The 11,931-nt window shown below is 41.3% G+C and overlaps 4 protein-coding genes and 1 long non-coding RNA gene across 8 annotated transcripts; 3 read left to right on the forward strand and 2 right to left on the reverse strand.

Moving 5' to 3' along the window:
* Nucleotides 1-128: 128 nt before the first annotated feature.
* On the reverse strand, nucleotides 129-3,299 carry LOC6630773 (ras-related protein Rab7). The gene is made up of 5 exons (XM_002054795.4): nucleotides 3,149-3,299; nucleotides 2,122-2,372; nucleotides 1,836-2,054; nucleotides 1,005-1,142; nucleotides 129-946 (listed from the first exon to the last, which is right to left on the reverse strand). The coding sequence occupies exons 2-5, from the start codon at nucleotides 2,299-2,301 to the stop codon at nucleotides 860-862; spliced, it is 624 nt and encodes a 207-aa protein (XP_002054831.1). The 5' UTR covers nucleotides 2,302-2,372; nucleotides 3,149-3,299; the 3' UTR covers nucleotides 129-859.
* On the forward strand, nucleotides 1,336-2,028 carry LOC116651844 (uncharacterized). The gene is made up of 2 exons (XR_004304847.2): nucleotides 1,336-1,449; nucleotides 1,546-2,028. It is a non-coding gene; the product is annotated as an uncharacterized lncRNA (long non-coding RNA).
* A 309-nt stretch (nucleotides 3,300-3,608) lies between the features above and the next one.
* On the forward strand, nucleotides 3,609-7,048 carry Epp (Ecdysteroid phosphate phosphatase). Of its 3 annotated transcripts, XM_002054794.4 has the most exons (8): nucleotides 3,609-3,873; nucleotides 4,029-4,269; nucleotides 4,329-4,524; nucleotides 4,755-4,856; nucleotides 5,136-5,305; nucleotides 5,377-5,704; nucleotides 5,771-6,655; nucleotides 6,718-7,048. In XM_002054794.4, the coding sequence occupies exons 1-8, from the start codon at nucleotides 3,758-3,760 to the stop codon at nucleotides 6,954-6,956; spliced, it is 2,277 nt and encodes a 758-aa protein (XP_002054830.3). In that variant the 5' UTR covers nucleotides 3,609-3,757; the 3' UTR covers nucleotides 6,957-7,048. The 3 variants fall into 3 exon arrangements, with proteins under 3 accessions (XP_002054830.3, XP_032294879.1, XP_032294880.1); XM_032438988.2 differs by lacking the exon at nucleotides 4,755-4,856 and having other exon boundaries at nucleotides 3,610-3,873; XM_032438989.2 differs by lacking the exons at nucleotides 3,609-3,873; nucleotides 4,029-4,269; nucleotides 4,329-4,524 and having other exon boundaries at nucleotides 4,761-4,856; nucleotides 5,189-5,305.
* Nucleotides 7,049-7,927: 879 nt separating this feature from the next.
* Nucleotides 7,928-10,206, reverse strand: LOC6630771 (uncharacterized protein CG5902). 2 transcript variants are annotated; one of them, XM_032438990.2, is made up of 4 exons: nucleotides 10,104-10,189; nucleotides 9,838-10,044; nucleotides 9,452-9,782; nucleotides 7,928-9,391 (listed from the first exon to the last, which is right to left on the reverse strand). In XM_032438990.2, exon 4 carries the CDS (start codon nucleotides 9,170-9,172, stop codon nucleotides 8,381-8,383), a length of 792 nt encoding a protein of 263 aa, XP_032294881.1. In that variant the 5' UTR covers nucleotides 9,173-9,391; nucleotides 9,452-9,782; nucleotides 9,838-10,044; nucleotides 10,104-10,189; the 3' UTR covers nucleotides 7,928-8,380. The 2 variants fall into 2 exon arrangements, with proteins under 2 accessions (XP_032294881.1, XP_002054829.1); XM_002054793.4 differs by lacking the exon at nucleotides 9,838-10,044 and having other exon boundaries at nucleotides 10,104-10,206.
* Nucleotides 10,207-10,827: 621 nt separating this feature from the next.
* On the forward strand, nucleotides 10,828-11,886 carry LOC6630770 (transmembrane protein 179). The gene is made up of 4 exons (XM_002054792.4): nucleotides 10,828-11,031; nucleotides 11,094-11,237; nucleotides 11,299-11,542; nucleotides 11,606-11,886. Exons 1-4 carry the CDS (start codon nucleotides 10,922-10,924, stop codon nucleotides 11,807-11,809), a joined length of 702 nt encoding a protein of 233 aa, XP_002054828.1. The 5' UTR covers nucleotides 10,828-10,921; the 3' UTR covers nucleotides 11,810-11,886.
* Nucleotides 11,887-11,931: the final 45 nt, after the last annotated feature.

An 11,931-nucleotide genomic window follows, 5' to 3' on the forward strand; every position in this document is an offset into this window, starting at 1 on the left:
TCGAATCGTTTTATGAAAGCTAAATATGTATTTATGATATCGCTATTTATGATATCGCTATCGAAGTTCTTGAGAATTCCGACTTTCTGAAATTTATGGCAGTGTCCAAAAGATTGCAATCAACTTAGTTTTATTTGTTTAAGTTTTGGCTGTATCAATAGTTGTTGATTCTTCAATGTTTATTAAACAAATTAAACCAAAAGTATGAAAATGGTAAATAAAAAAAAAACGTGAAAATTACATAGTATAGAGCATACACAATCGTTGTGCATCTATTACCAAAGTGGAGCAATTATTTATAATACTCTACAACTAACAAAGTGAATTAATCAAAGTTATGCTCAAATTGATTAGTATTGAGTTGGAAACTGAGCTAAGCCAATAAATTGTCAATCGCCAATTGCATGTGCAGAGTAATATATATATATATATGTATATAAAATTAGTTACAATAAAAATGTATATTTTTGTTTTATTAAATTTACAATCACAAGAATTTTTTTTGTTTTCGATTTGTTGTTGGTGATTCTGGTTATTATTATTTTCTGCAACGGCTGCATCTGTTGAGAGCAATAATTTTACTAAAGGCAAAATATTACTAGGAGGGCGCGCACAATATGTAAATGTATTTAATGGATTGATAAACAGAATTTAGCATCCTATCTCATTATATCTATGCTGTTATTGAAATTGTTTTACTTAAACTTATAACCTTGCTGTCGTACATCATATTTGCTTTTTATACTCATATGCTGTTATGTATTATTTATGTTTTTATTTATAATATAGATTGTGTAATTATGCACTTTGCGTTGTATTCTGTTGCCGCAGCTGCTGCCCGTAAAAATATAATATTACATTAGCATTGACAATTGTCAGCGTTGCCTGGACGATTATTTTCAGAGTTCAAGCGTATTTGATCGGGGAAATCGTTTATGAGTTCAGCCTGAAATACCAAAAGATATGAGTTATCAATGCAAGCATTTATAGCTCAAAAAACTTACCTCCGTTTCCTGTTCCAGGGCATTCTTTGCGATGGTCTGAAACGCCATTTCAACGTTAATGCCCTCCTTTGCCGACGTCTCATAATAGGGTATATCGTTTTTCGATTGGCACCATTGCTGCGCACGGCGCGTGGATACCTGGAACGAGCAAGATATTCAATTTAAGCAAACAACTGAAAGATACTGCATTATCTACATTCCGAATGTGAATACAGCTGAATAAATGTACAGCTGTTTTATAAATGTTAAATCATAGCCATAAAAAGGAGAGCAATGAATATAAACAACTTTTATAAAAATTAATAAAATATACCTATAAGTTTTTATTTCATACACTAAACTAAACTGTTTTTGAATTTCCAGTTAAAATTATATACAAGCCAAACAATTTTTCGGTTCAGTAGAGGGCATAAAAAACAAATCAGTCATCTGTTGATTCTCTTCGGTTAGTATTTCGAGTAGCTCATTGTCACAAAAACAAAAAACGATGACTTTGCTTAATCTGCGGGTGCTTTATGCCATAATCAATCTTTTATGGCAGAGTCCCAGCCTCGGAGGTCAACAATGATGTTTGGACGATAAAGAATCTAAGCTCAAATAGCCTGAGATAAGAAGGGCGAGGGCTTCAATTCAATTCAATTCAATTCCTTTTTAGGCTTTGTTTCCCATGCGTTTGAGGACAGGCCCGGGCGATCCTGAAGCCCCTTGGTGCGAGATCATAGAGCCTATTTCATGATATAGGCCGTGTATGAGACGACTGCGCCCATCTCTTATAGGAGCTACCCAACCACTACCCAACTTTATTTCATGCTTATCTGTTTGACTACTTACTTGACGATTATCTAAATCCACTTTATTGCCCAGCACGACAAAGGGGAAATGCTCTGGATCCCGCGGACTGGCCTGTATTAAGAATTCATCGCGCCACGAGTCTAAATTCTTGAATGAGTTTGGCGCCGTCACATCGTAGACGAGCACGCAACAATCGGCGCCCCGGTAGAAGGCCACGCCAAGTGATTGGAAGCGCTCCTGGCCAGCCGTGTCCCAAATCTAGGAAGCAATCAAAACGATCAATAAACAATTTCGAACAATTGCCGAGTTCTGGGTATTTGCTCACCTGCATTGTGACAACGCGATCGTTGACAACAACCTCTTTCGTGCAAAAGTCCGCTCCGATCGTTGCCTTATACTGATTGGAGAAGCGTTTGTTTACATATTGATTCATAAGCGACGTTTTGCCAACGCTGCTGTCGCCAAGTATGATGACTTTCAGCAAAGATTTCTTTCTGCTGGCCATATCGATATTTGTTATTTGTTGCTATTTCTTGCCTATTAGCTTTTGGGTAGCTGCCGTTTAAGCGCTGCTGCCTGCAAAATAGACAAACACATACATATATTGGCATATTGTTGAAAATGTACTTTTGCAGCAACTTATTGGGCATTATTCAATTACACGCTTATCTGAAACGCCTCGGATTACCAGCCCAGCAACATCGAACAAATCTGGTCTCTAATTGGAGCAATGCCACGGGCATGCTTAAATGATAAAATTCTGATTTTACACTACGCACATGACTCATGCTCCGAACAATGACTGACCATTGCACGGAGCACGCGGAGGCAGGCGCGGGGTTGGAACGGGAGCCCGCATCGAAGCGATAATAGAAAGAATGATAGTAAGCGTATGCAAGGGAGAAAGTGACGATGATGACAAAGTCCATGAACAAGGCTGAATCGAACAGGAAGTTATGCTGGTTGCGGCAAAACAACATAAACAATAATTGGCCCAAGGAAAACGCCCATATTTATCACAGCATATAGGCTGAGTAACATTTAAAAAATTAATGTAAACACAAATGCAATCAAAACTGTGCGAAAGCTACAAAAAATTGCCATCTTCGCATCGTTCCGCCCGTCCCGTTGGGGGCCCACAAATGACTTGTTTTTGCGCACCACTACAATAACATTTGTATGCATGTATGTACATCCATTTGTATGTATGTTTTTCTCTGTGTCTGAGCTCCACTGGCATTTTCCATAGTGTTTTTACTGCTGCGTAACACAATTTTTCAGCGTGTCTTTGTCTCGAATAGCGTCGTTTCTTCACTTTACAATATACCACAAACACCTGATATAAAACTTACTTTATTCACGATGTATTTTAATTGTTTGAACGCACTTTATTGCCACTCAACTACGCAGTTAATTTTTTTGTTTTCTACAAATTTTTGGCCAATATCAACTATATTATCGATACTGCATTTAATCGATAGACGATTAGCATATACAATAAGTTAACAGAGCACGGAGCAAGAGAGCGGTTTACATAATTACTCCACTCTTAGCAGAGGAGTGCTACTTTCTGATTAGGAATGTAAAATAACATAAAATCACATAAAAAGAAGCATTGGATATATTTCAAGGCAACCAGATTTGAGAGCTTATAACTCAAATTTAAGTTACGTTTCTAACCAGAAAAATTATTAATAAAAATACAATTATCATAATTTAATAATAATAGAAATTGATTTAGTTGATCTCACCATCGACAAACCCATAAATTTTACCGATAGTGCCAGCTCTATTTACCACCTATTAAAATTAGACTTGGCGTTGGTCACACTGCCATAACGAAAAACAATAAAATTGTAGCAAAACTAGTTAGAACATTAAATATACCAAAATTTGTAGTTGATAAACACAAATCCCGCGTGTGCCGTAGCTATTCGTAAGTTACTGCAATATAAGGAAACATGGCAACGCTGCCGCCGCGTAAAAATCAAACACCAACTCGCATCTGCCAAACGATGAAGCCGCATTTGACTCCTTTACAAACCTTGCTGCAAATGGGCTTCCAGAAGCATAGAGCGTAGGTATCAGCGCCACAAAGCGCCTTGTGTCAGCTGTAACTAGTTGTGCTTAATCATAACTCTAAATCATATACAAAAAAAAAAAAACAACTGAAACCAGTGCAGCGTCATTTATTGATTATTTTTATCACATATCCCCCCAACTCCCCAACAGCGAAAAGGCGCTGGCTTCAACCGGCAACAGGGGCGTGCAAATTGCTTCAGATTGGTTGCTGGCCCACGTAAACGATCCGACGTTGGACGAGTGCGCGCCACGCGAGTACATCATATACGCGTGCCCAACTGGGCCATTCTTGCAGCAGCTGGAGGAGTTCTGGTCAAAGTCGCGCCAGGTGTGCGGCTGGAATGGAGCGCACAACTATGTGCCGCACATAACGCTGGTTTCCTTCTTTAAGGTGAGCCAGTTCTGAAGTTGTATGTTTATCAAATTGTTAATGCCCAATTTCATGGCCAGGCACCCGATGAATGCTCCTTGCAGCTGTCCAAGGCGCTGAAGCAAGTCGTGGACATGACGGGCGCACTGCTAGATCGCCCCATCAAATTGGAGCCATACATGAGCCAAAACTTTATGGGATTTTTTGTGGCCGAAGATGATGCCAACTACTTGAAGCGTCTGGCCTTGCAATATGTTAAGGAGGTGTCCAACTCAAGTATGCCCGCATCGTCCGTTGCAATTTTTGTTTGGTTGCAGTTGCACTGCCTTTCCTTTATTTTCTTCGTTGTTTTGCACTATTTATCTGGTTATCTGTTTAATGCCGCTGGGTTCGGTTCTGTACAGTTTTGGCGTGGCTTACGGTTTCGTTCTCTTCCTATCCCTCTGCCTGCCCTGCCCACACACTAACTGCTGGAAATGGACAACAATATTGGTAACGGAGCACAGTTATAAGCGATACTTACGAGCAGCTGGACGCCATTGTGGCCTGCTTTCCCTGGTGCGGAGCAGTATCCTCGGGTACCCGCTGTATTCCGCGCAGCAGTCGATGTAAGCCTCATTAATTTAGATAAACTAACCGCTATCAGTTATCAGTTCATTATCAATCTCACACTCGTATTCCCTCAAATGATTTGTAGTTTTGATTATCAATCGCATGCGTAGATCATAACACTTTCGGTTTACACTTGTTATCGTAACGTGACCACATTTACGAATGCCTTATCTCAGGAAAATATGCACACTCATGACACACTCATTCGTAGATTAGTGGACTAGCTTGTGGGGTTTTTTCCCAGACATTCGTCTAATACACTCTGTTGCCCGTAGCTATATCACTCGAGCCACACGTAAAGAGCCTGCACCTGACGCTCGCCTATCAGTTCCCGCAGGCACAATTCAATGCACTGAAATCACTTGTGGAAACCCTTGATGCCAGCTGCGCTTCCAATTGGGAACTGCGACTGTATTCCCGCGATCCACGACTCGCCACCAAACAAGTTAGCACAGCAAAGCGCACAGTTTGCACCCGCTGGACCAAGGAAATTAAATGAATATTAATAATTTATAGGTGCAGAAGGTGATATATCCCCATAATCCGCACGAAACGGACGAGCTGGAACTGCGCATTGGCGACTACATCTACTTAAACAGCGAGGGAGTTGATAGCTCTTGCGACGGCTGGGCGGAGGGCATATCGTGGCTCACAGGCAGCACGGGACACTTGCCGGTCAATTACACGGAACGCACTGCTGAGTCAGATGCCTGGACGCTGCATCGTGTTGTTCAGCTTTCCAAGAGTGTAGCATCCTCGCTGAATTCTGCTGAGGATCTAGATATTGTAGACGGGCGCAGCATATCCACGGAGCCCGAGGAGCGTCAACGCGAACTGCAGCAAAGTACGTTAAAACTTATCAAGTTCTCTTTAGTCGTTCTGCCATATATATTTTATTCCCAATGTGTAGGTGCGCAACATCCGGAGATTATAGAGGGTTCTTCGTTTGAGGAATCGGAACAGAGCGTTGAGAAATACTTGCGACAGACACTGCAGCCCTGCCTGGAGCTGCCGTCGGTGCAACTGCTCAACAGTAACAATCTAACACATCCGCACAATCCACACACGCCTACAATTGAGATCACCGCCAATATGTCTTCGAACTCTAATTCGGTATCTAAAAACATTGATGAGATAATGGTGGAGCCACTGGCGGTGCAGCCGCCTAGACCCGATGATACGCTCAGCGTGCACTCGGACCACGAGCACTCCTTGCTGCCCAACACATTGGATGCCATGCACAGCGGTAACCGCAAGGTGTACATTATGCGCCATGGCGAACGGGTGGACTTTACATTTGGCACCTGGATACCCTATTGTTTTGATGAGTTCGGCAATTATATGCGCAAGGATCTAAACATGCCCAAGGTATTGCCGCATCGTAAAAACAGCCCCGATGGCTGGCAGAACGACTCACCGCTGACAAACGTTGGCCTCTACCAGGCGCGTCTCACCGGCGAGGCGCTATTCGAGGCAAAGGTCCAGATCGATCATGTGTACTGCTCGCCCTCATACCGATGCGTGCAAACCTGTACAAGCGCTTTGGAGGGCCTCAAACTGAGTGGAAACCACAAAATCAAGCTGGAGCCGGGACTTTTTGAATGGATGGCCTGGTATCCTAATGGCGTACCCGATTGGTTAAGCATCAGCGAGCTGATCGACTCCAAGTACGACATTGATTTAAACTATGAGCCTGTGCAACAGGCCGCAGAATTAACAGCCCAGTTAAAGGAATCCACGGAGCAGTTCTATATGCGCAATCATAAGGTTCTGCTGCAGCTGCTCGAGCGCACGAGTGAGTCACTTTGAAGCACCGCACCTAGCAGACACATATATAGTCTTTAACTTTGCTTACAGCTGGCAATATTCTCATTGTCGCACATGCCACCACACTGGACACCTGCTCGCGTCAGCTGACGGGCGGCGCGGCACGCAGCACTAGTGAGCTGCGACAGGTTATACACAAAATACCCTACTGTAGCCTGGTCACGGTGGAGCAAATGGATGGTATCTGGAAGCTGGTCGAACCCGATTGCCTTCCCGTCACGCACTCGAAAAATCCGCGATTTGAGTGGAATGTGCTGTCGACCACCTAGTGCCCGTGCTTGGAGCAGTTTCTGTGCACGCATTGAGACTGATAAAGACAATTCAAAAAAAAAAAAAACAACAGACGACCAAACACAGAACCGCACACATATGCAAACATACGTAAATTGTTAAGTTTATGGAATTGGCTGCCAAAGCGTTTGTAAAATTGTTTGCTCTTAATGATATATATATATATATATATTCACTGATGACAATTGTATAACTGCCAATCATATAAATTGAAAGCCCATGTCTAAAATTTAAGCATACAAAAATTTATGTGCATATATTTACGCATTACTACGCTATAAGAGGTGACAGTTGCTGAAATTGAGCCAATCGGCTCAGTGTTTTCGTACGTTTTTTATAAGATGCTGCAATGTATACGCTATCTACAATAATTGTAAACAATACGTAGTTATAAATGGGCACTTTTAGCCTTATCATCAGTAATCCTTTGCTGCTTTGATCTAGCTTTAGCATGGCCCGTTGGCTCAATTATGCTTAATATTGATTAGCTTTAGCGTAGCGCAGTTTTATTTAGCTATATCTGACAAAATCAAGCAAACCCCAGAGAGGCATGTTCTTATATTTGGACAGAGACATATAGATCACCTATACTAGCTTATAGATATTGAATTTGTTTTAGAAGTTAACAGAAAATATATATATGTAATATCGACCAGTAATTAAAACAATAAAAAAAGTATATCATATGAAAACTGTTGTTGCCTTGGGATCCATTTAATGAGCTCTATGATATTGCCTTTCGACCCGCCCGCAAAACAAGATTCCATAGTTCGCTTCACTTTGTGCGGCTCTGCAGAAAATAGCCGACATTGTATTTATTGCGCATAGAATTAGTACGGTAATTTGTTGTAATTGTTAAAACTATGAAATATATAATTGTTGAACTATTTAATTGAATTATTATTTGTATTTGTATTTTTTATATTACATATGCATATGCATATGTATATTTGTTTTTAGTTTTTGTTTGTTTTTTTTTTTTTTTTTGTATTATTGAATTTGTAATAAAAGTCCAGCAATTGAACAAAAATAACGAACTTAAAATAGCTAATAATCTGTAAATGAATTGTGTTTTCTTTTCTTTTGTTCCTCCCCAAAATAGCTAGGTAGATAAGCATTTGTTGTTTGATAAAAAGTACTTTAAAATTCGCGTCGCTTACTGCGACGACACGTCATCCCAGTTAAGGACCAAAAATATATTTGTAAGAAAAACTTAAATCAGTGAATATAGCTGACGCAACAGGACAACTTAAACTTGAACAGTTGCTCAGGAGTAGAGAAATACGCTCGTAAATAGTCCCATTCCTTGAGTCAACTCAATGGCCACCAATAGCAGGAGCAAGACGAAAATGACGCCTGCCCTCAGCCAGGATCATTGTCCCGACGTTTGGTTGTCTAATTGTTAGCATTGCACTTTGCCAAATTGAACACCGCGACGCTCCAAGTGCTCACGATACTCCTTGTAGTGCATCTGGATCTCTTGGGAACGATAGCGTGTCAGCTTGATGGACTTGCGCAGGTCCTGAGTGATGACTGCCCGGTAGCCGCCCTTGCGCAACAACGAGTCTATGGTTTGCACCTGATCCCAGCCCTGCTCGGTAGCCACTTGCGGTAGGTAGGTGGCTGTGCGCTTTAAGCCGCGCTCGGTCAAGAACTCAATCCGTATGCCGTGCACGCCCAGTTGCCAGTCCAGATGACCCTGGGCCTCCTCAAAGTTTTGCAATATGGATACGGACACCGTCAGCCTGGGCAGTTCGTCGCGCGAGATGGGTGCGAACCGCGAGTCCTTGAATGCGCTGGTCAGCGCATATTCACGCAGTCCGTTGTGCAGCTCCATGGCGCTGAAGGTTCCAATACAGCCACGCAAGCGCTTGTCACGTCCAATCTTCCAGGTCACAAACAACGGGTAGGCATCGTTGCTAAACATCGGCACACCTGGACCGTCAATGTTGTTCAACTCGCAGTCGAGCACCTCGAAGCAGAACAGGCACATGTCCGGCACGGCGACACTGTCCAGCGGCTTGATCCTCATGCCATGCCCATTCATATAGTGCTGCGAGTAATGCACTGGCTGCTGCTGGTGATACTCCTCATGTCTATCGTCACCGTTGCTATTGGAATGCTGCGGCTGTTGCTGCTGCTGGTAGTTGTTGTGGTGTTGCTGGTGATGGTTGTAGTGGGAGTTGTTGGACATTTTAGCTGAAGCTGCTGCTGCTGCTGTTAAGTTTAAGTCTACCAATTGCGATATCTATTATGTATATTTGTTGTTTATAGTTAATGGCAGTGCACGTTGATGATCTAGGTTCAATTAACATAAGATAACAACGAAAAGAAGTCTAAAGGATCTTTTGTCTAGCATGTAAATCAAAAGCCAGCCAAGCGTATCTCGTCCAGCGAATGCTGCGTATGCGTACTGCAAAATATTTGTGGCAAATTTATATAGCTTACTCTATGCAATGCTCTCCGTGCTTACCTTGACAATAAAGTCACTGGCCAACCCGGTTTGGTCTGTCCTGTCTGTTAACTGCTTGCACTCTCGTACGCTAACACAGCACGTTCTTTTTCTGCTACAAGGTGTTGCTCCTCGCATTTAACGGCACGCACCTTTGTCGTCTTTGTTGCTTCTGCTGTTCGCTTCCGGACATTTGCTCTTGCTCTTCTTGCTCCACTGCTCGGCTGCCGTTTTGAATGCTACATAGCCATAGCTCATAAACAAAACATTGAATTGCAGCTGTTTTTGCTTCAGCTCCCTATTTCAATTGAACGTGCGTGTGTGGGCGCCGTCGTCGTTCTTTCTGCGTTAGCTGTGGGTGTGAAATGGGTTTCAGTAAATGTTAAATGCACAAATGCGATCTTCACCTTGTTGTCGCGCAATAGCTTAATGCAATCTCATTGCGTTATCTTAGTGAAAGACAGAGGAGAAGAGAAAGCAATGCAATTCTTGTTTTCCAATTCGTTTCATTTTCACTATCTTTTTAATTGCTCTTTGTTCCCACTTCATTTGCATTTGCCACACACAAACATGATTTTCGGGCGAACAATTAGTTACACAAGACCCGTAACCTGCTATTAACGCTGCTTGCACCATTTCGTAAAATTTATTTCAAAATTCTATATACAATTACCTTGCTTTGAGATCCAATTTAATGTAAACAAATTTAACAATTTTTTACGATTTTCGGAGCAGTGTTGCCCAATTCCCGAAGCTGACCTAAAAATGAACTATATTAAAATACTAGCCGTGCAGAGTTTTCAACAATCTTTAAATATAAATGACGTAAAACTTAAAATGGGTTGTGTACAACTGTAATTAATATACGTTTATATCTAATCTAAGGGTTTAAAGGCACACAAAGGCAAATTATTTATTATTAAAAAAGTTTTAAATGATTAAAATTCCCTCATTACCAAATCGGGCACTTTAAATTGGTACTAAAAATGACAGCAGAATTTTCAATACATAACTTAATATTCTTTGTTCAGAGTAGTTGTAGCAGAAAGCGATTTGCTGATTGCAGAATTTACTATATAATAATTAGTATTAGATGTATTATCCAAGCAATTCTCATATATTCTTATTTTTTGTTTTAGATGGTTTTGCCAATGTTATTAAGTGGTATGGCAATTATACCGCGGCCAATCAATCAATGATTATTGAGCATTCTCATTATTTAAATCTGCACTCTAAGAAAAATAATTTTAAAGTGAAGCTTATAATTAAGCACTGAGCCTTTAAAAAGCTTTATATATTAAAAAAGGCGTTTTTGGTATATATTTTAGTTATTTGGTATTTTTTGGTATTTCGTTGAATTTTTCGGACATTTTTGCGTTAGCAGAGCTGTTTAACGTAATAATTGTGTTTTGCTGCCAACCCTGTTTAGAGCCAAACAATAATATACAAGTGTACACATAGATACAAATAATTTGCAAATTATATGCAGAAATGGCTCTGACAAATGTACTTTTGCTTAGCCAAATAGCGGGACATGTTTTGCTATTCATTTTATCGTTGTGCATTGTGCTGCCGCTATCAATAAATCTCGATCAATTTTGGTATGTATTCAACGACGTAGTTTTCATTAGGAAATGACTAACTAACTAAAATATTTAAACAGCGGCCACTGCTTGCTCTTTACAACGGGCAAATGGCGGGAGGAGGACGGCATGTTCGATGTACATTGGGCCTCAAATGGATTCTGCAATTTTCCACTAATCACGGGCATCTTTCTGCTGATCATCTCAGTTGTTCAAATCTACCGGTAGGAATCTACATTGGCAATGCGAGGGGGAACATGCCTAATAATCTGTTGTCCTTTCCAGATATGCGCGTATGAAGGAGGAGGCGTCGTTCATTGCACTCTTTATTGATGTTGTGCTCGGCATTTGGATGCTGGCCATGTCGATTTTCTCCGCCATTTTCATAACGATGGGTTTCATTGTCTGGTGCGATGGCATGACCGAACGTTTTCCATCATGCGAAACCTCAGCTGGACAAAACATTATACGAGGCAACACGGAGAAAATCAATACCTCAGGATTCTACATTGAAATGGGCACAACCCAGGTAAGTGGTACTTGCTTCCGAGCCATCCGTATACAGGTTAATATTGTTTTGATTTACTTGCAGTTTGGCGCCTGGGGAGCATTTGCCATTTCGGTGGGCATTGGTGTCATCGCGCTGCTAAAACTTATCCATAACCATCAGGTGCGCAACATCAAGGTATCCATGTATCTAGAACGGCAACGCTTGGTCAATCAGCAGCAGTTCGATGGACGCTCGACGCCGCCGCTAACTTCGGCTGTTTCATCTGACTCTGATCAAAATAAATAGTTGATGCTTCAGTCGAGTCAGCAATTTGTTATTCTTTATGTATTTGTCATGATGTGCTCGATTATTATTATTTGTCATTTAATCATAATTGCGATTGAAACGCGGCAGCTGGAATTCGCAAT

The sequence above is a fragment of the Drosophila virilis genome, chromosome 2 (genome assembly GCF_030788295.1).
Source record: "Drosophila virilis strain 15010-1051.87 chromosome 2, Dvir_AGI_RSII-ME, whole genome shotgun sequence".
Classification (NCBI taxonomy): Eukaryota; Metazoa; Arthropoda; class Insecta; order Diptera; family Drosophilidae; genus Drosophila; species Drosophila virilis.